The 25,875-nt window shown below is 42.3% G+C and overlaps 1 protein-coding gene across 1 annotated transcript in view; it reads right to left on the bottom strand.

The window, feature by feature from the left end:
- Window positions 1-25,875, bottom strand: part of CDC14A (cell division cycle 14A) — a 1,552,589-nt gene that overhangs the window by 716,179 nt on the left and 810,535 nt on the right. Inside the window, exon 10 of the mRNA XM_044080231.1 lies at window positions 24,475-24,537. Coding sequence (XP_043936166.1) covers window positions 24,475-24,537 — 63 coding nt within the window. The remainder of the gene's footprint in view (window positions 1-24,474; window positions 24,538-25,875) is intronic.

Genomic DNA, 25,875 nt, shown 5'->3' on the forward strand with positions numbered 1-25,875 from the left:
ACCTAAGCCTTTTCCGAGAATCTGAAAAATCCTGACCTTCCCACTTGAAATGTTCCCTCATGGAATGTAAAGTCTCAGAAAAAGAAAAATCCTCTGGAGGAGAAGCAGAAGGACAGGAGTCCTCTGCATCCGAATCTGAATAAGAAGGAAATTCCTGAATTTCTTCAGCTGAGGAATCAGAGAAGTCTGAGGAATGATCCATTCCCTCTAAATCTGCCTCCACCCTAGGCCTCTTCTCTGGGGGGGGCATAGAACCCCTGATCAAAGTAATCAAGTCCTCCGCCATTTTCAACATATGCTTTTTAGGAACAGGGGCTGGAGAGCTAGAACTATGACCAGGGCCAACAAGACAAGGTTTGGCCTTAGCATGGCCTTTAGCCACTGAAGTAGAAGGCCTAATAACCTTCTGTAAAGATGGAACTACAGACACCTGAGAAGCACCTTCAGCCGGGCCTAACTCCTGAGAGGCCAACTCCTGCAAAAGTAAAGGTTCCCCCTGGGATTCAGCCGAACCCTCGGCAGGATCCACAGATTCAACCGGAGGCTCCGTAGAACCGGCGTCCGCAACGGACGACTCATCCGGTTTAGACTTCAAGGATCTATCTTTACGCTTTTAGCGGTGGCGGCATCGGAGGATCCGACGGCATGTTATAGTTACACCTTTTACCGAAAACAAGCCTGGCACAGTCTAATCTCCGTTTAATGGTGCGCTTATTAAATCTAGCACAAAAGCGACACCCGACCACGTCGTGCTCAGGCCCCAAGCAAGGAATACAGAAAGAATGATAATCCCTATGAGGTATCTGTTTCCCACAAGAAATGCAATTATTAACTTTTTCTGACATCCGGATAACTGAGGCAAGAAAAGACAAAGATTTCCCCAACGGGGTACTTAGCCCAACTTGGTCTTCGGTCTGAAACTCGATAAATGAAAATTTCAGAACGCCGAACGGCACTTGCAAACGCTGCTTCTGACCACGCGGCAAGAAAGACTGAGGATATGGTGTCAGTCATGCGCTTAAGTACTACTACGTACTGACGTCAGCACTAGGCGACAATGACCGACGCCAGCCCAGCTCTTTGGTATTCGGGCCGATCGAGGATAGCGGACTACCCACAGGTTATGACTGCAGCAATGTGAGACGAAGAACATCTGGAGATTTTCTGTTCTACGAGAAAACTGGAAGGAAGTGACCGTATTAATTTTATGAAAGTACAAATCAACTGGACTGGTGTTCCACAGCAGGATTTATTAACTGAATGGGAACATCAAGCATATGGCTCCAAACCTAGTGAAGAGAAATTTACCAAGATCTATATTAGTAAAGGATGAGATCATACCAGCAGAAAGTTGATCCAGCCAAAATTGTAGCAGAAGGGAAAAGTAGCACAAAAGCAAATTTATACCAGCAAGCAGAGAATATTGAAAAGCAGGGGTGAGATTTAAGCTGTTATATCTTGCTTTTTAGAGTATTTTTTTCCTGGAGGCTCAGACATGTTCTGATGCAGAAATTGCTAAGGAGGGAATATAATTTATCCATCAAAAAGTGAGCCAGCAAGCAGGGAACTCTGCATCTCATTCTTCTGGCAATAAAGTTGAGAGATTTTCCAGTGTTCCAAAGGAAAATGTTTGACAGAGAAATGCACAGAAGTGGACTAGAAGAATCATGAGTACCTTGGACTTGATCCAGAGTCCTGTGTTGGTAGCTGAAGATAATTAACAGCACTGAAATTACTGTATAAATGGGAAACTAACACATTTGTGAAATATGGCTTTGCAAGAAAAACTATCTGAGAAAAGACTGGACTTTTGTTGACTTTGTTAAACTTGTGGGTGACTGTAAAGCATCTACCCCAAATTATGTCATTAATGCTTAGAATAACACTATAGGGAAGTAGTAGTATTTGCAACTTAAACATGTTTTGTTTTATTAGTATTTGTATAAAACATTTCCTGATCTAAACTGCATGCTACATTATAAAGCAGTTTTGAATAGTGTGCAGTAAGGGGTATTTTAAATGAGAAGGTGGGGAGGAGTCACTTCAGTGACTGTTGCATGTATTAAGGATATGAAGTAAACAAGAGTTTGTTGAGCTCTGCAATTCAAGTGGTATTAGCAGAGCTCCCAAGGCTGTTGCAGAGTGATGGGGTTAGGGCATACTCCCTGGCAGCAACATGACACTGTACCAGCATCCTTTTCTTCCTCACTAAACCTGGATGCGAGTTGCGTTGAGCCCAGATGACGCTACGGTAGATCCACTGAACAAGAGGAGGAGAAAAGTTAGTGGCAGCTATTGTTCAGCTGCAGGGAGATAAAAAAAGGGGAGGTTGAAAACTGTCAATCAAGCGCTTCACACAGGTCACAGTAATACTTCATTTCTCCACTCATCTTTATAACAATGACATAAATTTATAGAACTGGAGAAAGGTTAAATCCTTTGCTGTTCCAGTTTCTATCCTAATCAACCACTCAGAGAATTCTCTCTAGTACATGATGAAAGCATCAGACAGTGCCTTTACATAAAGATGGTCCTTCTGCTGACTTGAATCTCTATTATCTCACTGCACTTCTATCTTCTCCGTCTACACCATTACACAGAATGTGTTTATGAGCAACTCCTTCAACATCTCACTGTCTCAAATGTAAAAGAAATCATGTAACACTATTTCAGAACCAAACTCGGTACTGACACTGCCTTACTGTATACTGTGGATTATAGCTGCAACAAACTTAACTGTGGCCAATAAAACATATCACTTCTTCTCTGGCTCTTTCAAAGGGTTTTGACACTGTAAATCAAAATAAGCACATCAAGAGTCTTATCTTAAGGACTTCTCATCCCAGGCCATTATGTGGTTCTCCAGCTATGTTAAGTACAGAGAACAAGGAGTCAGATGAAAGAAGGCCACCTCCCAATCTTTGTTCACTTGGGAATCCCTCACAACTTCATACTTAAACCACTATTACTATTTACAAACTCTGTATATGCTACATCCAACCAGTGTGGAGTCTCTGTACTTGTTCAATATGCAAGTGACTCCACAATCCTCCTGGTGATAGCACACTCTTCACTATTAAAGCAAAGCTTCAAGACCATTTTTCTGTCCTAACGAATGATCTACAACTTAATGTGAATAAAGCTAGTGATGTCATGTTCTACACATAATGAATGCATTCTTGGTGACTCATCTCTTGAATGATACTACCAATCACAAAAATCAGTCCAAGTGCTGCCTTAACATTATCTCATTTCACCATGTGCCTATTCAGAAGGTCAAGTTTATGCAGAGCTCTTACTTTGCACAGTTGATAGTCAATTAAAATTTGGCAGTCAATTGTCAAATCTGATTTTCAGGGCTAGTGTAAAGTTTAGTAACATGCCCAGGACAAAGCTTTTTCTCAAACAGATGATAGACATTCAGTCAGCCAGCTCTAATGTTGTACAGAGATAAAGCCTTGAATACAACTTTGCCAACCTAACTTCAGCCATCAGCTCAGACACTGAACAGCTGTCTAGGGATGAACAGAAAAAAGGTTGAGCCTGCTCACTCTTCTCTGGGGGAGGGCCAGGAGCATACATTCAGAGTCTGAACTCCATGTAAATCCACAATGAACACAGATGACTGGGGGTAATTTGACTTTATTAGGGCAGGATCACATAGGGGATGCACTTGGGAAAGGGGTGATACACTCCTTGTGGCATAATTCCAACTGCATACTTTTTGTTGTGATATTGTGGCAATGTGCAGAGGGACCAGTTAAAGCCTTATTTAAAAAAAAAATCAATTCCCTGTGATGGGTAATGGTCCAGTCTTGCTGCTCACACCATCACCCTTTGGAAGAAAGAATGGGTCATAAGGCTTCCCTTCCAAGGAATAAAGACAGCAACTGGGAAAGCAGGAGCAAGACTCCATGGTCAACCAGATGAATGGGAGCAAAAAGGGGAAAAAAAGCTATGTTCTCTGCTATTACTACTTCATAAGTAATCCTATCATTACTATACTCGGCACCCATTCTTACTATTACACCATCAAATTTCAAAAAACACCACTGTATCTCCTAGTATCAGCAACAATGGTTTAACAACCATTTGTTTCTGTTCTGTTGATGGCCCCTCCTTATCTAACATACTTACCTGGGTCCCACTCCAGGGATACCGAGATCATCTGTCGATAGGTCTGTTACTGTCACTAGCCAAGAATAAATCTGCATGTTACTCAGTTTCCACTGCCAAATTAACTTAACTTTTGTACGAATAATGAAATAATTCCCTGCTCAAGAGCACTGGACATGGAACTGTGGCATCATATCAATATACTGGCTGACAGATTCAGTGCCAATTTTACCCCTCTCTCCCCAAAGGACCAATCAAAATACCAGTTGATTGCCAGGCACACAGTATTACTGCTGCACAGGTCAAAACAGCACTGTCCAAGGCCAATAATTCAGCTTCTATGGGACCTGACAATATCCCTGGCTGTGTTCTACATGAACTACAGAGTGCACTGGCACCACACTTGTGTGCCCTTCTTCAATCACAGCCTCACCTCAGGCTTTGTCCCTACCAAATGGCGCACTGTTACAGTCATCCCTCTCCACAAAGGAGAAGTGACTACAGACCCTGGGAACCATCATCCCATTAGCCTGACGAGTCTGATATGCAAAGCTATGGAACGCATCTTTATGGACCCAACAAGGACATAGGTAATCTCCAAACTCTCGATACCACACAGTTTGGTTTTATGACAGGTAGATCATGCCTGCTCAAGCTGGTTGACAACTTTGTCAGTCACCAGAGCTGTGGATGAAGGCAAGGTGGTTCATAAAGTCTACCTTGAGTTGGCCAAGGTCTTTGATACCATTCCCCACTCAGGAATCATAGAAAAGCTCACTAAGCTTGGCATCAACCCATATATCACTAGGTGGGTTGCAAACTGGCTCACAGACTAAACCCACAGTGTGAAAGTAGCTGACTCCAAGTCAGACTACCGACCAGTCATGAGTGGAGTCCCACAGGGTTCAGTCCTGGGTCCTCTCCTGTTTGGTATCTACTTCTCTGAAGTCCAGGCCAACATGAAGGGACTCTGGCTGACCAAGTTCGCAGATGATTGCAAGTTGGGAGCTATTAACTCCCCAAGTAATGTTGACATCCTACAGAAAGGCCTCACTGAGACCAACTGGTGTCAGAACCATGGCCTTAAGCTCAAAGCCAAAAATGTGTCATCATCCCCTTTGGGAAAAACTCGATCCCCATGAATTACCACATCGATGGTAGTCCACTGAACAAAGGCGTTTATAAGGGATCTGGGAACACAGGTTGACAGCAACCTCTCTTTTGACCACCACATTGCCACTGAGGTCAGAAAGTCCTATGTGGCACATCTCATTACTAAGAGTTTTGCAGCCAGGAAGAAAGAGGTCATTGTCTCCCTCTACTCTTCCCTCATTAGGCCAGAGTACAATGCCCCATTTGCATGTACCTCACTAGACACCTGCAACAACTGGAGAGGCTGCAAAAGTACCTCACAAAGATGACCCTAGGCCTTAAACACTTGTTCTATATAGACAGACTCAAAAAAACCTCCAACTATTCTCGGTCTCATATCGCATACTTAGAGGTGATCTCTGCTTGACTTACAAAGCCATGTCTGACCCAGCTCTGTAAGAAATGCTAAATCTAAAGAAATCTCCACCCCTCCACACCACATGCTCCAGAGACCTCAACCTCATTACCAAAATCAACAGAACGTGCTGGAGGGACAGGTTCATAACCCAGAGACTGTCCATGCTATGGAATAGACTTCCCATGCAAGTCAGAGCACCTCACTTGACCTCCAAGAGAAATCTTAATGAATGGATGGGAAATAGAAAATTCACGCCGGGGATCACTCCACTGGCTCTACTTAGAGGCACTGGGAACTAATGTCAGGTAGCACGATGCCAGGGTAATCCTATGGGCTAGGCTTGTAAAGGCTCCAGAGCCATTAGCCTAGTACACACCTATGAAGCTATACATACTTTTTTAGTGACTAATAAATAAGTGAATATCCTCCAATTAACCTAGTCTCCTACACTTCCCAGGTTAATCCACAGCCAAAGCAAGTTATTTATTCCATGTATTAGACTTGCTCCTTCTATTTTCTTTTTTAGGAAATGTGTCTACTGGGGTCTAATATTATATAATATAACTTTCAAAAGTTCGAGTGTCATATGGTCGACACCATATGATTGAACTTTTAAGTTCAAAAATCTAATAAAAAAAACAAACACAAATCACTTACCTGAACATTTTAAGCAGGGGAGCAAGCCCCCCTGCACGCCCCCACTCTTTAAATATACCAACTCAGAGATCGCACTACAGTGCAGAAAAAGGAAATCTTCCCAGTCCACACTGTATGGAGATCTCTGTTAAAATGTTCTAACTTTCAAAAAATGTGATCATATGGCGTCAACCATATGACAGTCAAACGTTTGAAAGTTCGATCATCCAATACAGACTTGTCTGTTGTATGGCTTTAGAAAAAGCTCCCTCATTGAGTCTTGATAATTTAACAAAATATTTTAGGAAATGTAATTTTTCTCTAGCATGGCTGTCCCACTGTATAGTTCATGCACGTCACAAGTAATAACTCATTATGTTATTGACTACACAATATTTATAATCATTTTTTCTATTATTCATGTTTACATGATTTTACTCAATGCTGGAAATGTTCCACTCCCCTGAGATTCTACTGAAAATTAGCCCTCCAACCTGGACAACCCCAGTTAAATTTAAATAAATTGCATGTCTGACTGAAACTTGGTCTTGGTGTGTTGCCCTTCTTAAGAATCAGAAGAAAGTTTGGAGTACAAGCTTTGGCCTGATACTGAGGATGGTACCCACTGTACTGTTTTCTTTAGGAATAGCAAGCTTGAAACCCAAAGGGATGCAAATATAACCAATACAATTAGCTTGATTTTTTTTTTTTTTGGTCCCTCCTTTCTTGTCATTACTGCGGGTCCGGCCATCATCAGTGGCGGATTTAGGCATCGGTGCAGGGGCGCGCGCCGCCCCCTTTTTAAAGCCGTTTGGAACTCCATTAAAAAATGCATTGTCTGCACTATTTTAATAATATATTAAAAAAAAATTCTTAACACTGCACGGTGGTGTCTTCTCCTTTAAGGAGAACCATGCGCGCACTACACACACGCCACCACGGAAGTGAACATCAACACTTGGGCGCTGAATTTAAGCTATCCGTTCCGCCGGCATATCCTGCTGCAGCCTGAGTGAGACGATTAATTAGCGATGTTTTATTTTTCTCCGTATCCTTCTAACTTCATAATAAATTTTAATATATTCACACTGGAAATATGAAGGACTGCTGGCATGAGGGGTTTGCAACTTCCGTAAGTGTTACTTTTTTCATTGAATATAAGTTTTCAATACAACAGAACAGTCTATTTGGTTCACAGCAGCTTCCTATGTAAATTGTTGTTGCAATACCAAACCATGTACAAGACGTAGATGTTAACTACAGAATTCATAACCAACAAGCATGCATTCTTTTACAAAAGTCATATACTGAAACAATATTTGGTTCACAAGCGTAATCCATTTAAGCTTCTGTTGCTCTTATATTGTGTGCAAGTATTATTACTTTGACTGACTTAATTAGCATAACAAACAAACATGCATTCTTTTACCAAAGTAATATACTGAAAGAAAATCTGATTACAAGCATTGCCCCTGTAAATTCCTGTTGCTATTATATCGTGTATAAAGATTATAACTGCCAACATGCATTCTTTTTGAAGTCTCTAACCCTAACCAGTACCAAAATGCTGACAGAATTGTGAGTTTGAGTTTCAATACATTTTCAGGGAATGAGTTTCAGTGCATTTTCAAGGGATTAAGAGTGAATTTCAGTACATTTTCATGGAACTGTGAATTTCAAGGGAAAATAAATTTACTGCTGCTCATGTTAAGTATGTTTTCAATATGCAACTAACTGTATATGTAGATGAAACACTGAAGTGTAAAATTGTTTGCCAGTAGCAACTTCTTTTATTTTACTTCTGCAGAGATTGTACTTATTAACTGCTATTGGTGGATTGTAATGACAGATGTCTGAGTGGCCTTTGATTGTTGAAAATTTCTGAAATGGGTAGTTTTGTCATTATTGGTTCATATGTTTTGTTTCATTGCTTACTAGAATGTTCAAAACTTCAGATTTAAACCACATTTTAACAAGTGTGCTGTATCATGCAAGGAATATAATTTAGTACAATCAGGATGGTGAATCAAAGAAGACAAACATGTATGTATGGCTGTAAAAATGTATGTGTAATGAGCCTTTGGTTTGAAAACGGCCCAAAGGTAAACTTAATCCTCCACTGCATTTTCTTTGAATGTGGTTTTATGCCACTGCAATGGATGTGGGTTCCAAGGACAGAGAAGTTTTCTGCTCATGCTGTCTGTTTTCACTGTCAGACTGTGTTGTTTGGTTTGCAAATGGCTATTAGTGTTTGTGCTATTTTATTTCAATATATATAATCATTGTAGAAGTAAATAAGAAAGCAAGTAAAGTAAAATTGCAATGTGTGTAAGGAATCCAACTTCCAAATTCTGTACTAGTCCTTCAATGAAAATTATTGTATCCACGCATACCCATGTAGCAATGCAGCTTTCTTTAATAACTGCCCTATACATAATCACTTGGTCAGAAACTGTGTGCCTTCTGCTGTGTAATCTTATACTACAAAAGTCCTTTGCTTAAGGGCCTCTAGCTCAGAGGGACTTTCTAGTTAATGTGAAATGAACGAATGAAAATAAGGATGCATTAGAGGATGTTCTATTTTAAGAAAAGTGTGCAGAGAAGTACATTAATTATGTGTTTGAGATTAACATCTGACCCACCATGGAGACATGGAAACATTAGCAGCATGTCAGGCAAATATATTAATGTGACTAAATGACATCTGAGACTAGAGGTAATCCAGAAAGCTCCAGTCAGGTCTGGTATCCCCCACCTGTGACCCAGTGGAGAGAGGATTAACAAGAAACAGAGTCCAAAGGATTAGTCCAGATAAAAATCACTTTAGCTAGCAGATCTGGGGGACTCTTATTTGATACCCTCCCTGTGGGAGGAATAGAGACACCTTGGACTTTCAAATAGTTTATTCAGTTAAGCAAGTAGATGGATGGCTGTTCTTGTTCTAATACATTACATTCAACAGGTCAGTTATTTAAAGGCAGTTACAGCCAATGGTGGGAGGGTCCAGGGTAGCTGACTGGAACAAAGTCTATTGAGACATGGCTTAAAGACATGGAGAGCACACCAACAGTGCAAGGTTATAATGTCTTCCACACATTTAGGCCACCTACTTCACAGGCAGGGACTAAAGGCTGAGGTGTCTCTATCTACATCCAAAATAAATATACTTCAAGACTGGTCAAACAGGACAATGCATGTGAAATGCTCCATGTTCACATCACCATTGACAAAATCCAGTACTACTTCCTTGCAAGCTATAGGTCCCCTTCCATGACCCAGGAAACCCATATCATGTATTTAAACTTATTAAAAACACTAACCATCCAATCGAATACCATTTTCATGGGTGACTGTAATTACCCCACTATTAACTGGGAATCCTATATGACACCAAATGAACATGTACAAAGATTCCTGGATTTTGTAAACACAAGCTCCCTGAACCAGATAGTCAATACACCAACCAGGGGTGCAACCATACTGGATCTGGTCTTCGCTAATATGGGAAAGTGCTGCACACCCCCTACTGTAATGCCTTTCCTGGTAAGGTTAGACTACAAAATACTCTCCTTTGAAGTAACAATAAACGTGGACCCCCCAGCTCAACTGGGAATATTCAGGAACTATTCTCAGGATAACTTCCTGTTATTAAGTGAGAACCTGGCAAGATTTCAAGCCACCGTAAATCCTGACAACACTTCTGCCTATGCAGAACTGTTCACGGCAACCCTGTAAAAGCAGGTTAATAGCTGCACAGAGGCAGCTGTACCTACCAGGAAGAAGTACAGAACTGACTCAAAAAACAAGCCAACCTGGTGGAATCACAAAATCAATAGGATGTATAACAGGAGGAAGTAAATCATGGCAAAGATTAAGAGGTGTAGCACCCGGTAGGATAAAAGCACTCTTGTCAAACTAAACAAACAACTCAGAGGACAAATAAAGTCTACCAAAGCCAAAGTTGAGGTAAGTTTGTCCTCACAGGCCAAGGACAACCACATAACATTCTTTAACTATGTCCGCAACCTCAAAGGCAATACACAATTGTGTGCAGAGCTCATTGTAAATGTAACCACCTATACTGTGCCAGAAGATATAGCAAACCTCCTGGCTGATAAATTCATCTCCAAATTTACCCCTCTCTCCCCTTCAACCTTCTTCAGGAAATATTATTAAATATAACTCCCCCAACTATCACTAGGGAACAGGTCCTTAATGCTCTGTCTAAGGCCAAGAACACTGCATCAATGGGCCCAGACAATATTCCAGGATGCCTTCTAAATAGCATGAAACATAACCTATCAGGGCCTCTGGAATTACTGTTTAACTGTAGCCTCCAAACAGGCTTAGTGCTTCAGAAAGGTAACAATCATCCCTCTGCACAAAGGTGGACCATCTACAGACCTGGGAAACTACAGACCCACAAGTCTCACTAGTCTTTTATGTAAAGTCATGTAAAGAATTATCATGGGGATGATCAATAGAGATATAGTAAACCTCCAGACACTACACCCAACCCCGTTTGGTTCTGTCAATGGCATATCATGTCTACTCAACCTAGTGGACTTCTTTGAGAGTGTCACCAAAACAATGGATGAGGGCAAAATCATTCACACTGCCTACCTTGACCTGGTCAAGGCATTTGACAAAATACCGTCTCATGCATTGTTGACAAACGGAAGAGGTTAGGTACAATCCCGCATGTCATCTGGTGGATATTCAACTGGCTCACAGGACCCAAGAAGTTAGAACGGGGGAATCCACCTCTACAAAGAGGCCAGTCACAAATGGAGTCCCTCAGGCATCAGTCCTTGGACCGCTCCTTTTTGGCACTTACTTCTCAGAAGTCGAGGACAATGTCAATGGTCTCTGACTAAATTTCCAGACGATTGCAAATTAGGAGCTGTCATTGAATCTCATACTGACACAAAAGTTCTCTAGGAGGGGCTCACACAAACAACTGGTGCCAGAGCCATGGACTAAAACTAAAAGCCAAGAAATGCATAATAGAATCCTTTGGGAAATCATCCATCCCTAGTAACTATAATATTGAAAACACACCCCCTCGAGTTGACCCAGTAGTTAGGGACTTAGAGACACACACACATAGTAATCTAGCCTTTGATCATCACGTGTCTACACACAGAGACAGTAATCTAGCCTTTGAGCATCACGTGTTTACAGTGGTGAGGAAATCATTCTATATTGCACAACTTATAAACAAAGGTATGGACACTAAGTCCAAGGACGTCATTGTCCCACTGTATTCGGCTTTCATCAGACCTGTCAGAGTACAATGCCTCCTTTGGTATGTACCTAACCAGGCATATCCAACAATTGGAACGTCCACAGAAGTTCCTCACTAAAAGAATACAGGGTGTAATTTAAAACATCTTTTGCAGACCACCTGAAGGCTGTATCCCTGTATTCTGTTCCTACAGGCTTTTGAGGGGAGATCTATGCCTAGCATACAGGGCACTGTAAGACCCCACTCTGATGGACCTCTTGCATATCCGTAAAACAAACAGCACCAGAATTACCCATTCTAAAGACTTAAACCTTGCCTGTGATATAAATTGGACCTTTTGGAGAGATAGCTATGTACCCCAGAGACTACCCAATCTGTGGAACAGGCTCCCCATTCATGTGAAGCAGAGTTCCTCCCTAACCCAATTCAAGTACACTTTGGACAATTGGATGAAAAAACGAAAATGCATCCCTGATTTGGCACCTGTGTCTTAAATTGACACATGTAACCTGTAAATGGTTCATCTCCCAGGGTCATGCGTACACTTATCAAGGGTATTTGAACTTGTTAGAGATTTGAGATGCATGGCTAGGCCTAAAAACGCCCTTGTGGTCATTAGCCTAGGAAACACCTATGAACCAAATCCACAGCAACATCGTGTGTAACTGAGTGTATATTGTGGTCTTTCACACATGATGTCAGAGCTTTTTAAGGTGATCTTTCCACAACTGCAAAGCCCAGTGTCCCAATTTCCCACCCCCAGCCTGGTACTCAACTAACCAGACTGCGCCCCCCCCCCCCTTTGTAAATTCCTGGATCCGCCACTGATCATACCCCATTCAAGACAAGTCTACCAGCTAAATCCTTACCACCCCCTGACTTATCCCAGTAATGCTACAGCCAGTCACAACCTTAGGCAATGGGGGCTTGACATGTCTGAACATCCATCCAGTGAGGGGATTTCTATATCTGCCTGTTTTCTGCCTCCCTTGTCGCAACATGCTTCATTCTAAGGTGGGTGTGCAATGTGAGCAAGTGGCATATCGCCCCACCGCTGCAGTTCAGCTTGGCCCACTTCCCACCCTCCCTGCTGGGCATTAAGCCCTTAGCGATGTCCCTGGTGTTCACATACCATGCCAGTCCTTCCCTTCTGATGTCAAGTCACCAGAGCAGACAATTGAACCTGGGTAGCCTTGGTTGTAGTCAAGGCTTTATCCTTCGATGCGACTGAAGTGGCTAATTTTAACTTGATTTTTTTTGCAGAAACTTTGCAGTACATTTACCTACTGTATAACAAAACTCACCTACTTTTTGACATCAGCAGGTGAGATGCTGCTGAATGATTCTTCAAGGAGTAGAGGGAAATGGGTAAGGAGAGGAAATTAGCGACTTACTTTCTTTTTTAACGTTAGCAGTTAAGCAACAATCAAGCTTAAAAGCCAACAATAAAACTGCCTCACTGACTTCTGTAAGTACAGCTTTAAGTGGAATGTCTAAATGACCCCTGCAAGTCTCTTCTGGTTGTAAGATTATACCGATGTTCAAGTAATTTGCTCCTTCCAAAATCCTGTCCCTGACTTATAGCTCATTACTGACAAATAGCTGCACAAATGGGCTGAGCAACAGACTACATTTGCAGACAATGTTGTATTGTAGTATCCCCCTGGATGCACAGGAGCAAAGCCGCCCAAAGTTTTGCCACTACCCAACATATATATTCATAGTAATGTCTTCAATGATCTCATGAATACTTGGGTTCTGATCATGTGGTATACAAATCCTGCATACTAGATAATATACTAGATAAATAGGAAGATACAAAGGCTGTTTGTGGATTAAATGCTCCTGTCTTTAATAATGCAGATGTACAAATGAATGATTGAAGGTTGTATATTTTTTGTAATGGGAATACTGATCTTGTATTAAAGAATGATACTAGTACATATCCCTGATCTGGTGAGTATAGGCCTTTAGCACCAGAAATTTGCACTTAAGTTTGGAAACAGGATGTTCAGGTTAGGATTAGGGTTAAGGAGTAAAATGCTACTTTAGCAGGAAACATCCTGGGGAAAACAATGTGTTTTAAAAGTGCACCTTCACTCCACCTTCTTTTAAATGATTCATTGCCCTAAGTCAACGGGAAATGTTTAGAACAAGAAGTTATGTACTCACCATAACGTTCGATGTATGTAGTCCATCTCGCCTCACATTCTTTCTTGTGGGTTCGGAGCCGAATATCGGCTCCGACTCAGCCAAACTTTTCTAGCTCGAAGTCTTCTATTGGCTGGGCTAAGCAGGTATCCCATGGTGCACTGCTCCATATCCCCAAATCTAGTTTGCTGCAATACTCATTCATACCCCATGCATACACAACATCCAGATAAAAAGAATAAGTTAAAGTAAAGGGAACTCTGTAGATAAAAACCTAACCTCCAGATCCTCCAGAAAGGGAGGAAGGTGGGAGGGTAAGGAAGCAAGTGAGGCGAGATGGACTACATACATCAAATGTTATGGTGAGTACATAACTTCTTGATGTTATGTAGTCCTATCTCGTCTACATTCTTACCCGTGGGACAGCATCCCTAGCACCTACATCCTGGGTGGCTCATAGGAAAATACTCCTGAGTACTGTGGAGCCAAAGGACGACCTGCCCCTAGAAACCATGTCCAATTTGTAATGAGAAACAAATGTGTGAGAAGCCCAAGTAGCCGCAGCACATACATCATCCATTGCCAATCTGTCTCGATAGGCTGTAGATGTAGAAACAGCCCGAGTAGAGTGAGCCTTGACCGGAAATGGCAGATCTTTTCCTCCTGCTTGGTAGGCGAAAGAGATGCAACTAGATATCCATCTGGATATGGTGATCTTGAAGACCGGGGACCCAATTTTGTTCCCCAAAAAGGAGACAAATAGTTGATCAGACTTCCGGATATCTTTTGTTCGGTGCAGACAGAAACGTAACTGTGTACATCCAATTGATGAAATTTAAATTCTGCCTTGTTTAAAAATTGAGGAAAGAATACAGGCAACTCAATGGATTGATTAAGATTAGACACGGAAGCCACTTTAGGAAGAAAAGAAGGGTTTTGGTCTAAGAGAAACCCTGTCCTTATGGAAAATTAAGTATGGAGGTTTGATAGAGGGGGCTTGAATTTCTGAAACTTGCCTTGCTGAACTGATTGTTGTTAAGAAGGCTGTTTTCCAGGTCAAGAATTTTAATTCACAGGTAACTGCAGGCTCGAAAGGTGGTGAAGTAAGAGCTTGTAGAACAAAATTGAGATCCCAGGGAATAATAGGTTCGGAGACCGTGGAACGAAGTAACAGAGTACCCTTCAGGAAAGCCTTGCAGAGTCTATGAGCCATGAGACTAGGCTCATTAGCCACATGAAAATTAGAGATCGCTGCCAATTGAACTTTTCTGGTAGCTGATGTGGAACCCTGATGGAAAAGCATAGACAAAAAGTCCAAGACTGAAGCAATTGGAGCTGTGTAAGGATCAATTCCTTGGGTATATGCGCCCAAATAGAAAACCTCTTCCATTTGCTAGAATAAATCTTCCTAGTAGATGGCTTGTGAGAGAAAGATAAAATGTGAACCACTTCCTGTGAAAACTTATGAAGCCTAACAACGGAAGTGGAGTAAGCCAAGGCGGTCAACCGGAGGGTCATCAGAGAGGGGTAGAACTGTCCCGACGTGTCAGTAAATCTGGTTGAGGGTCCAGAATGCAAGCAGTGTCCGCAATGTATGGTTGAAGAAAAGGGAACCAGACTTGACGAGGCCAGTGTGGAGCAATCAGAATCATTCTGCTTCCCAAGGATTGGGCTTTCTGAATCATCTTTCACAGCAAGGGAAACGGAGGGAAAGTATAAAGCGTATAAAGCAGACCGGAGGGTCAATCCTGAACCAGAGCATCCCTGGGTGACCCCCCCCCCCTGTGCGGGGATCAGCATGAAGTAGTTGCTGCATTTGGCATTGAGAGGGCTGGCAAAAATGTCGCAGCAAGGCTGACCCCATCTGCTGAAGATTCGTTCTGCAATTAGACAAATTCAGGGACCACTCATAAGGCATCAGATCAGCTCTGCTTAGCCTGTCCGCAATCACGTTGCGACTTTCCCAGAATATGCATTGCCACCAGAAACCATTGGGAAGTTACTGCCCACTGCCACACTCACATGGCCTCTCTGCACAGGGGGTAAGACATGGTTCCCCCTTGCTTGTTTAGATACCACACTACTGACATGTTGTCTGAGTGTATTGCAATCGCCCCTAGAGGTAGAAAGCTCTGAAGTGCCTGCAACGCAAGTAGCACTGCTCTCATCTCTAGGACGTCGATATGCAGATGTATGTCGTGATCTTGCCACGTGCCTTGGACTGTCCTGCAAAGATAATGCCCCCCCCACCCCATCTGGGAGGCATCCGTGGTCACTGTGGCAATTGGGATGGGTGGAACGAAGGACCTTCCCCCGTCCAAATTGTTGGTGCAAAACCACCAACTGATGTCCTGTTTGCATCAGTCTGTGAGCAAAATGTGGTGAGAAACCATTGAACAAAGAGGAGCCATTGGAGAAGTCTCATGTGCAATCTCGCTAGAGGGACCAACATAATTGTTGCAGCCATGGTCCCCAGGAGTTGGAGAACCCATCTTGCCTTCGCTTTCCTCAGGGGCATCAGGATGTGTATTGTTGTAAAACTCTGATACTCTCCTGTGGTAAAAATGCTTGCATTCGAATGGTGTCAAATTCTGCGCCTATAAAGGTGACACTCAGAGGGCAACAAAGCAGATTTTTCCCAATTTAGTGTTATGCCCAACTGTTGACAGAGTGATGGTAGTGTCCCTGGTTTGGACTAGTTGATGCCTGGTGGGGGCAGTAATGAGCCAGTCGTCCAGATACGGAAACACCTGGAATCCCTGACATCTCAAATGAGCCATCACCACCGCCATACACTTGGTGAACACCCTGGGGGCTGTGGGTAGACCAAAGGGCAGGGCTCGAAACTGGAAATGACTGGCTCCCAGCCAGAAGCGTAGGTGACTACTGGATGCCCTGTCCATTTTTACATGGTAGTAAGCATCCCTGAGGTTGATGGAGCACATCCATACCTCCTCTCCCAACAATGGGAGAATCGACTGCAGTGTGACCATACAGAACTTGGACTTCTGTACACAGTTGTTCAGTTGGCTGACATCTAATATGGGTCTCAGGTCCCCTGTTCTTTTCGGCACCAAAAAGAATCTTAAGTCCCTAATCCGATTTGGTTTGAGGGGACACGCTGGATGGCTCCTTTTCCTAGCAGCTTGAAACCTCTGAAGCTGCTTGATCCCTTTGACTGGGTGGAACATCTAGGATTTTTCTGATTGAAGGGGGGGGTCTGATGTAAATGGAATGAGATAACCTCCGGAAATTATTCGTAATACCCATCGGTCCTGGGTGATGCTTTTCCAGGCTTCCGGATATAACAAAATTCGACCCCCGACTGGCTCTGGATAAGCACAGCCGGGCACTCCCTCAGGAACGAGAGTAGGGAGAGCCGCAAAAGGAATCGCGGTCTGCCGAATTGCGGTGGCCTCCTCTACCTCTAGGGCGGCATCTCCCTGAATAACCTCCCACTCCTCTGCCTCTGGAGGGGGACTCACCTTGTGCGGCAGGAAAAAAACCCTCTGATTTCTTAAACCACTTCTTCCCACCCCGCTGGGCCTTGGGGTAGGGCATAGAAGGAAGGGAAAAATGGACCCCTATGGCAGACGGGGTCTTTCCCTCTTGCTCGCACCTGGTGAGGGTGTCTTTCACTTTGATGGTGGTTCTTTGTTCGGAACCAAAGGGGGTGTCAGTGAAGGAAGACTTGAAGGCCTCTGCGAAGTGAAACAGGCGCATCCAGGCTTGCCTTCTAAGGGCGACTCCTGAGTGTGCTGCCCTACTCGCTCCCTCGGCTGCATACGAAATGAGCTGCATGGAGGAGTTGACAATGGAATTGAGGTTAGACACCTGGGCATTAACTGTCTGGGCCACCGCCTCAGGGACGTTACCCACAAGAGTATCTCCTAACTCCTTGAGGAGATCTCTCTGGAGCAGAGTGAAATGAGACAGACAGTTCAGCGACTGTAAGGTAAAGGTTGCTGATGAGAGGGTACGCTTCCCGTACAGGTCCATGGTTCTAGACTCCTTGTTAGGAGGATGGAAGGAGGAAGAGGTCTCCGCTACTTCCTTCTGAGTGGCCGCCGCCACCACCATGGCATCTACAGGGACTCCTTTGGACAAAAACTCCTTACCCTGGGGAGCAGAAAGAAACTTGTTGGGACACCTGGGTACGGGCTCCATAGAATCAGGGTTTTCCCACACCCTTCGACAGATCAAATCAAGGAGCTCGAAGGGTGGGGACACCCAGGAGGTGGAGGGCTGAGCACCAAAGGCCTTAAGGAAGACAGACTCCTCCTCGGAAGGGGCTTTGGATGGCTTCAGTATCTCCAGGATGTCAGAGAAGGAAACATCATCAGAGGATGACTTGGGGGACCCCTCAGATTCCTCGAGGTCAGTATCAGAGGTGAGGGACTCATCCTAGGAGTCTATGTGCTTCCTCTTGCACGTTTTCTTTCTAGGGAACTCCTCAGGCACAAACTCTTAAGGGCCCTCAGAAAGTTGGGGACCACTCGTGGGGGTATTCCTAGGCCTTGGTGCTCTGCTGTCCATGGATAGGTGGTGATCAGAGGCTCTCATCGGAGTGGTGGGGGACAGAGTGACCAATCCGCCTGATGTAGCTGATGATCTGGCCAGCGCAATCCGCACTGGCCTCAAAGGCCAGCCAGCCCCCCCATGTCACCGTCGGGCCTGACTGAAGAATCCCGAGTCCTGAACCCAGAGGACGGAGCCAGAACCGGTGACTGGAGGAGCCTCTGGACCACCCTATCAACATCCACATCCGAAAGGGTCCTGGAGGATTTGGAGGACAGGGAGGGAGATCTAGATGATCTCTCAGGAGAGGCTGGTCTGAGACTGAGCAATCCGCTCCGAAGAGGTTCCAATAAAATTGGAGCAGACACCAGTTCCATCAACACAGACACCTCCTGCAGCCCTGAGGACAGTGGAGCAGAGGAGGTCGATGCAATTTTTGTGACTTTCTCTGGAGGCTGCGATGAAGCTGACTGAGCCGGAGATCTCTTTTTAGACTTGGATGACTTAGACTTAGCAGTGGGAGAAGAATCCAAGGCCTCTTCGAAAGAGGGTTTCAAGAGTCCCTTCAAGATCAACTTATTCTTTCTCTCTTGGAGCACTCTGGGACTGAACGCATGGCAAAAACTGCAGGACTCCTGCAAATGAATGGCTCCCAGGCAATAAACACAAAAAGAATGCCCATCGGTGATGGACATTTTGTATCCGCATTTAGAGCGCTTTTTAAAACCTGAAGGTTTGTGCTCCTTGGAATCTTTGGACATTTTTCACAACACCAACAACGCAACCTAAGAAAATGTCTGGCAAGAAAACTCAAACATTCACCACCACAAAAAACGCAGGAACCAGTTATAAATTGAAACAGTACACACACACTAGAGACGCACAGAGACAAACTATGTCAAAAACCTCTAACTAAAACGGTCAATGACCACAAGGGTAAGGGAACAGAAACCAAACCTCTAACTTACATGGTTTGACGAACAGACAGGGTGAAAGGACTAGGTCCTCTAACTGAAACGGGCCTAGCCCAAGGGAACAGTTAGCGGGATACCACAAAACAAGCACACCACCAAAAATCTAAACACTAAAGACAATAGCTATAAAAATAGCTTTTTGTTTATGAACAAAACTTTTTCTCAAGACAAGAAAGAGTTACTTGGCCACAGCCAAGAGCGAGACCATGTCCAAGCTACACGAGCGGCAAACAAGATCTGGGGATATGCAGCAGTGTACCATGGGATACCTGCTTAGCCCAGCCAATAGAAGACTTCGAGCTACAAAAGTTTGGGCGAGTCAGAGCTGATATTCGGCTCCGAACCCACAGGTAAGAATGTAGGCGAGATAGGACTACAACACCTGCAGCCTTTAATTCATTTAGCTCTGGAGCATCCAAGTCTCAGGAGCATTAACAAATCACATGTACAGGAAGTGATTTCCATGTGTCAATCAACAACCAATGTATGCATGATGTCTCTTGGTCAAATCTGCATGGCATTTAATCATGCATCATTTGTATACAACTTCACAGCCATTTGGCATGTCAATCACACAGGCCATACTCACATCTGAGCAATCAGACTGGGGGGTTAACTACAATACATTTTCCATTTGCATTGGCGAAACATTAGTTTTAATAACACTGGCAAATTCTAGTCCATGGAACAGCAAGTATTGGCTTGTACACAAATCAGCAGAAGAAAGGTCACACTACCATTCTAAAGCTCTTAGTATATAATAGGCATAAACAAAACGCTGTACGACTCTGTATCAAATCACTCAGAACAAGAATATAATACTTTCATTCTTAATCTGAATTATGTGGGATTTGCCTCCTAAAGAAGTCATTGGTTTAAATTTTCCAAGGCATGACCTTCCAACACCAACATTTTTCTATAAAGAAATTTACAGGCAACTGTAAAGTCAGGATTTGATTTTCCATGTTGCCAATAGCAATGAGAGAGTCAGAACCAATGTCTATGGGAGGAAGGTGAAATTAAATTAAACAGAAAGGACAACTTTGTTTATTGCAGTAATAAAACTGAGGGTTAAAAACCACTAAAGTCCTGCACTGGAACAGTAAAAAAGGGGGAAATGAGCATGCCTCAATATAACTATTTTTTTAAGATAGTGAACATTTTTTGGAGAGAAATGGGAGAGATACAACACTCTGTCATGTAAAGAAATACAGATAACCAAGATGGTTAAAGTAGAAATAGGTAACCAATCCATACTTTGAACTTAACCAACTGGCAATAGAGAAATTACATCAGTGTCAAAGAAGATGTGAGAAGACACCCTGACAGACTCATGACAGCTTACGGCACAAAGAATGAAATAATATGCTGCAGTTTCAAATTAATGTACTTTTGCTCATATGAGGTAGCAGACAGACTTGAAGTCTACAGCACAGCAATTTTAGTTCACATCACTGGAAGTTCCAATGCAATCAATGAAACAAAAACCATCATCAGAAGCAACAGCTCAGATTTATTAAAGAATTGACCACTACCACCACAATCAGTACACTGCTTCAGTAGATCAAAAAAAAAAAAAAAAATCAAGATGTTACTTTCCCCTTGCCTAGATGGAGAAAGAATGAAACATTGTTGACTATCTTTATCTCAGGCAAATTTTAACAGTAACAGAGAAGTTACATTTCTACAAGGATGGTATGTCCTATTCCACTTTTATTTTGCTATCTCGACCTTAAGTGTTACATTACAATGGTACTGTTAGCCTCATTTCACTTACAAGCCCCAACTGTCAGCATCACTGGATAATGTTGGTTACCCCATGGGAATGTACCACTTTCTCTTCATCCAATGCAGTCAAATTAAAGGCTGTAATAAGGGGAATGAATAATGCAAATAAAAAAATACTGGCAAAAGGCTGGTTCACACATCTGGCTATCAAAAATATGAGGTCTTGAAATTTCTGAGTATAATAGTCTGAGGAGATACTTCTGTTGCATGTTTGAATGATTCAATATCAATGAGTGCTAAAAAGAACTTACACTTGGAATGGGTCACAGAAGAGGCAAGGAAGGTTTGCTGTTGCTCCAGCAAGGATCTACCAAGGAGGGGGGAAAAAAAGTAGCTCCTGGAGGGACACAACTGGTGCTGTCAGGCATACACCAAGTAAGGCAAGGAGAACACATTCATTTTTAAACAGGCAACATTTTACCCACACATCATAGCAGCACCCAATGTTACAATTTCAAATGCATAAATAAAATTAAAAAGGTAAAAGTGGGTCAATAAAGAAGACAAATGTGTCCAGACTGACCTATTCTGGTTATAAAAATTACTATCCAGTTACTTGCCTCTAAACTTACAATTTTAGTATTTGTGCTGCATCTTTAAAATCTATTTACCAGCATTTTGCAGAGACTGTATTTTGTGTTTTGCCAAAATTGGACAAGGGAGCAAAAAAATTACTCTTGGAAAAATTTGAGAAGGAGGGCTAAAAAATCTGAAATATTCCCTGTAAAAGCTTATTTCTCTCATCACATTTTGATAACTTCCACAGCAGAGGGTCCAAAAACTAAATCTCTATCCAAAGGAGAATTTAAAATCTCATTTTCACATCTTCTAGGAGAATCTGAGAATGCAGCCAGGCAAACCTCAACACAGTATACCAGTGGCAGCAGCCGTGGAAGCAGTTATCTACACAGTCATAAACACATGATAAACAATGAACTGTGACCTTAACAATGGAAGAAACCAGACCACACAAAGCAGAGTTTTCCTCACAGGTGGGAACCTCACACTAACAGAGCCTGACAATTCAAAATTCTAAAAATTAAAGCTGTAAAAGCATACAGGTTTTCCCAAATTTAACAGGTGGTTTTACCATCATTTTCTGAATGGGGAAGGATTAAAATTAAACTGCTAGGTAGCATCTGGACCAACTAAAATTATAGCTGCTGGGTCAGGTCTGGTATGAGTATAAACATTTTGAAAGGCTGAAGAACTTTGCACACACTACCAGCTTTCTTAGGTGCAGGAGACTGGCTTGTCAAGGAACTACAGGTTGTGACCAGCACATTTTCTGTTGAGGAGCACTTGGGGGTGGGTGAAGGTTCTGAAAATTCCATTTGTAACAGTTTATAGTATTTTCTGAGACTGAAAAACTTCAGTTTTCTCCCGTTGAAAACACATGCACATTCTGGAACTCTCAGAGAAAGAGAATCTGACACAGGGATATTCAGACACCATGCTCTCCGTTGAGTTTGAAAAAATCCTATGGAGAAATACATTCAATTGTCCCATCACATTCCTCTACGTTTTCAGTTTCTTGAATTTCTTCAAGAAAAGAAAAATCCTTTTTTGTTTTTTTCAGAAACCACCTTATAGAAAACTCAACCCGTACAAAACCCTGGATTCAGACCTAATATACTACTCCTGTCCAATGGAACTGGTGCAGGGAAAATAAATGTTTAGTTTTCCATTACATTTTGGCAGGAACGTTGGTGCAAACAGGTTTATTAATGGCAGCAATAGCTTTCCCAGGGATGGAGATGTCTAAGCAGGGGTACCTTCTCTCTCCCTTCTCCCAAGATTGACAAGAGTGGCTTTCCCTTGCCCACTGAGGGGTTAGAGTAGCTGCAGAGGGCATGGCTAACACCAGGTCCATAGCAACTGTATGGACAACAGAAGAATATGGGGAAAAAGATGAGTGGTCTGAGAAACAAGCTTTCTCCACAGCACAGTCACCTACCTGCAGCTGAGGCAAACTGCTAGACTGCTGCGATGGCAACAGCTGTTTAGTTGCTTTTTTCTTTCTATAGCTAGTAGAAAGGCAGACTGCAGAACCAGCAGTTTTTTTACAGGGTCAAGCTGAAAGTAGTGTTTCTTTCCTGGGGAAGCAAAGCAACACAAGCCTGTAAAACATAAAAGTATTCAACCTTGTGATCGTCAGCTTAGTAAACACCTATGAACCCATAAAAGTAACCTTTCCTAGCTAAAACATAGTAAAATGCATTCTAATACTCTTTCGTAATTTAAACAGTTTATCCACAAAACAGAAGTTTTAGAATGTTTAAAACAATGTTTAAACTGTCACAAACTAAAGTGTGCTCCCATTTAAATATAAGAAGTCATGTGACAGTCAACAAAAACAATATTCCTAGATTGAAAATGCTTTCCTAAACTCGAAAACAAGTTTAAATAAATATAATACACAGAAGGTTTTTCCCCAAAGGGAACTTAGCTGCCCAGCAATGCAATGGCACAAGCAGGTAGTCAATACTCAAAAGCCCACAGACAGGCACTTTCTTCAGCATCAGGAAGGCAATGGAGGACTAGGCATCCACATTTGTCTTTTAGTCAGCTCAAGTTGTCTAATGGCCTAGGCACATGGAAAGTGACCAGAAGCTTTGGAAGCTGGCTGGCTGTTATATCCTTGGCAGGAAATAACCTATATAGCTTAAGCTAATGTAGCAGTGATCAATATATTTTGTGTTTAATGTATATCCCAGTGGAAGGTAATTTCTGCTAAGGAGGAGGTTAAATGTTGGGTGTTGGCAACAGAAGGTTTGCATAGTTTTTCTAGGGGAAGAGTGTGGTCATATTGTGTAGTTGATTTCATGAATATATATTTTTTAAGTTAATTAGCTCACACTCTATTTTTGATATTAATATGTTACTGGATGGCTAAACACAATGCAAACTTTGAGCTATCTCTATTTGTGTGTGTTTTTTTTTTAATTTAACTACTTTGTTTCTTTAATAACTAGGATGAAAGGCTTGTCAAAGTCCCCTTTCAGACACAACACAGGCACCAAGATAATACAAGTCCATCCTTCCATAACCCCTTTTTCTTGTTTTTGTACATGAGGTCAGGTGTCACTTCATTAATGACAATCATCTAGAACCAAGGATTAAACTGCTGGGCAGCTATCCTGCCTCAGTAGTTCTTCCACATCGCACGCACACACACACACTCACACACCCGCCCGCACACACACACGCACCTATGGCCTATTTAGTGTGTCCAATCAATCTACTACATGTCTCTGGAATGTGGAAGAAACTGTAGCACCCGGAGGAAACAGGTGTGAACATAGGGAGGACATACAGATTCCACAGAGAAGGCACCCCTACAGAAACTGGGGAACCTCTTGCTACTAAGTGACAGAGCTCTCTGCTATGCCACTGTGCCACCCATAACATTTACAAGTGACAGCGATCATATCAGAATAAAACAGTACACCATAAAATCAATTACATGGAAATGTTAATTCCATTAATAACTGTAATTTGTGGAACAATTTGCTCTTTGGAAAAGTACATACCTCATAATGTTCATATTCATCTACGTCAAATGATTCAAAATCAAAAAAGCCATGCTGTAAAGCCTAAAACAAAGTACAGAAATGCACAAATTAAAAATCAAGTTACTTCAGACAATGAAAACAGTAGTTTAGAACAACATAGCTAAAGCACCAAATACAAATACCTGAAAAAACTGATACACAAGTTGTTTTAGAAAGCATTATGAAAATTTAACATTGCCACACTCTGTTCCCATTTACTGCCCTTAAAAAGCATTAATCTGCTGTTTCACACACCAGGCTTATTTTGGCATGTCCATCTGTCAGCATTGATCTACCTGTTACTCACTTAGTGCCACATATAAGAATAAGACGACCTTCTTCATTAATTTTCCAAGCAGATGCCCAACTAGCAAAAGCAGGAAGAGAAAGGTGTTAATCTGCAGTGAAGTGAACCTGGATCAACTAGTGATCTGTCAGGCAACTGGCGGCTATGTATGTAGCACAGCTCAGCACTTCCATTTTTTTTTCTTACCTATTCTCTCCCTCACGGATTACAACATTTGACTCAGTACGGTCAAAAATCAAATAACTGACAAAAAAAAAAATTAATCTAATCATCAATGCCCTGTATATCACATTACTGCACCACACCACTTTTGTCAATAGTGGAGAGTCTCAAGATTATTTTCTTTGATAAACCCACACAGTGCTCTATGTACCCTAGGTATGGTGATATTATTTCATCCATACAGCCAATCCCACTATAGGGGACTGCAGATGCTCATCAGATCCAATCTGGCTATTTGCCAGAGCTCTCAGCCTCAAGTTGCTGTACTTTGCCTTCTCATAATGCCCTGTGGGCTTACTACCACAACATCTTGTTTGTAGCCACTGGAAATGGGTGATCCACTCTGCATCAGCCAAGTGTTCTCAATCATTTTTACTATTACTCATTTTTTTTCCTTCAATCTTGACTATTAGACAGCAGGTCTGTCTTTTGGTAGACTATACATTTTCTGTTTACTATTTTTATATTATTGTATTTTCCCCTCAACTCCCCTCGGCACTTAGGGAGTTGTCAAGAGTCTTTAAAATATATGTATATATGGATGTAGACCAAATAGTAGCAATTCAGAATGTAGACAATAAATGCAACATAAGAATGCAACAGTTCAGAATGCAGGCCAAATAGTAGCAATTCAGAATGTAGACAATAAATGCAACATAAGAATGCAACAGTTCAGAATGCAGGCACAGGTAAGCACTTGTGTTTGTATGAGTGTTGGTGGGTTAGGGTTAACTAAGGTGATGACTTAATGGTGCATGTTTCAGTGTCTGAGACTGTCTTGTGTAATGGTTGTGTTGTAGAAAAAAAGCATTTTTCTAAGTTAAGGTGCAGGGGTCAGCATGGAATGGCCA

The sequence above is a fragment of the Protopterus annectens genome, chromosome 8.part0 (assembly GCF_019279795.1).
Source record: "Protopterus annectens isolate FY-2018-M chromosome 8.part0, PAN1.0, whole genome shotgun sequence".
Classification (NCBI taxonomy): Eukaryota; Metazoa; Chordata; order Ceratodontiformes; family Protopteridae; genus Protopterus; species Protopterus annectens.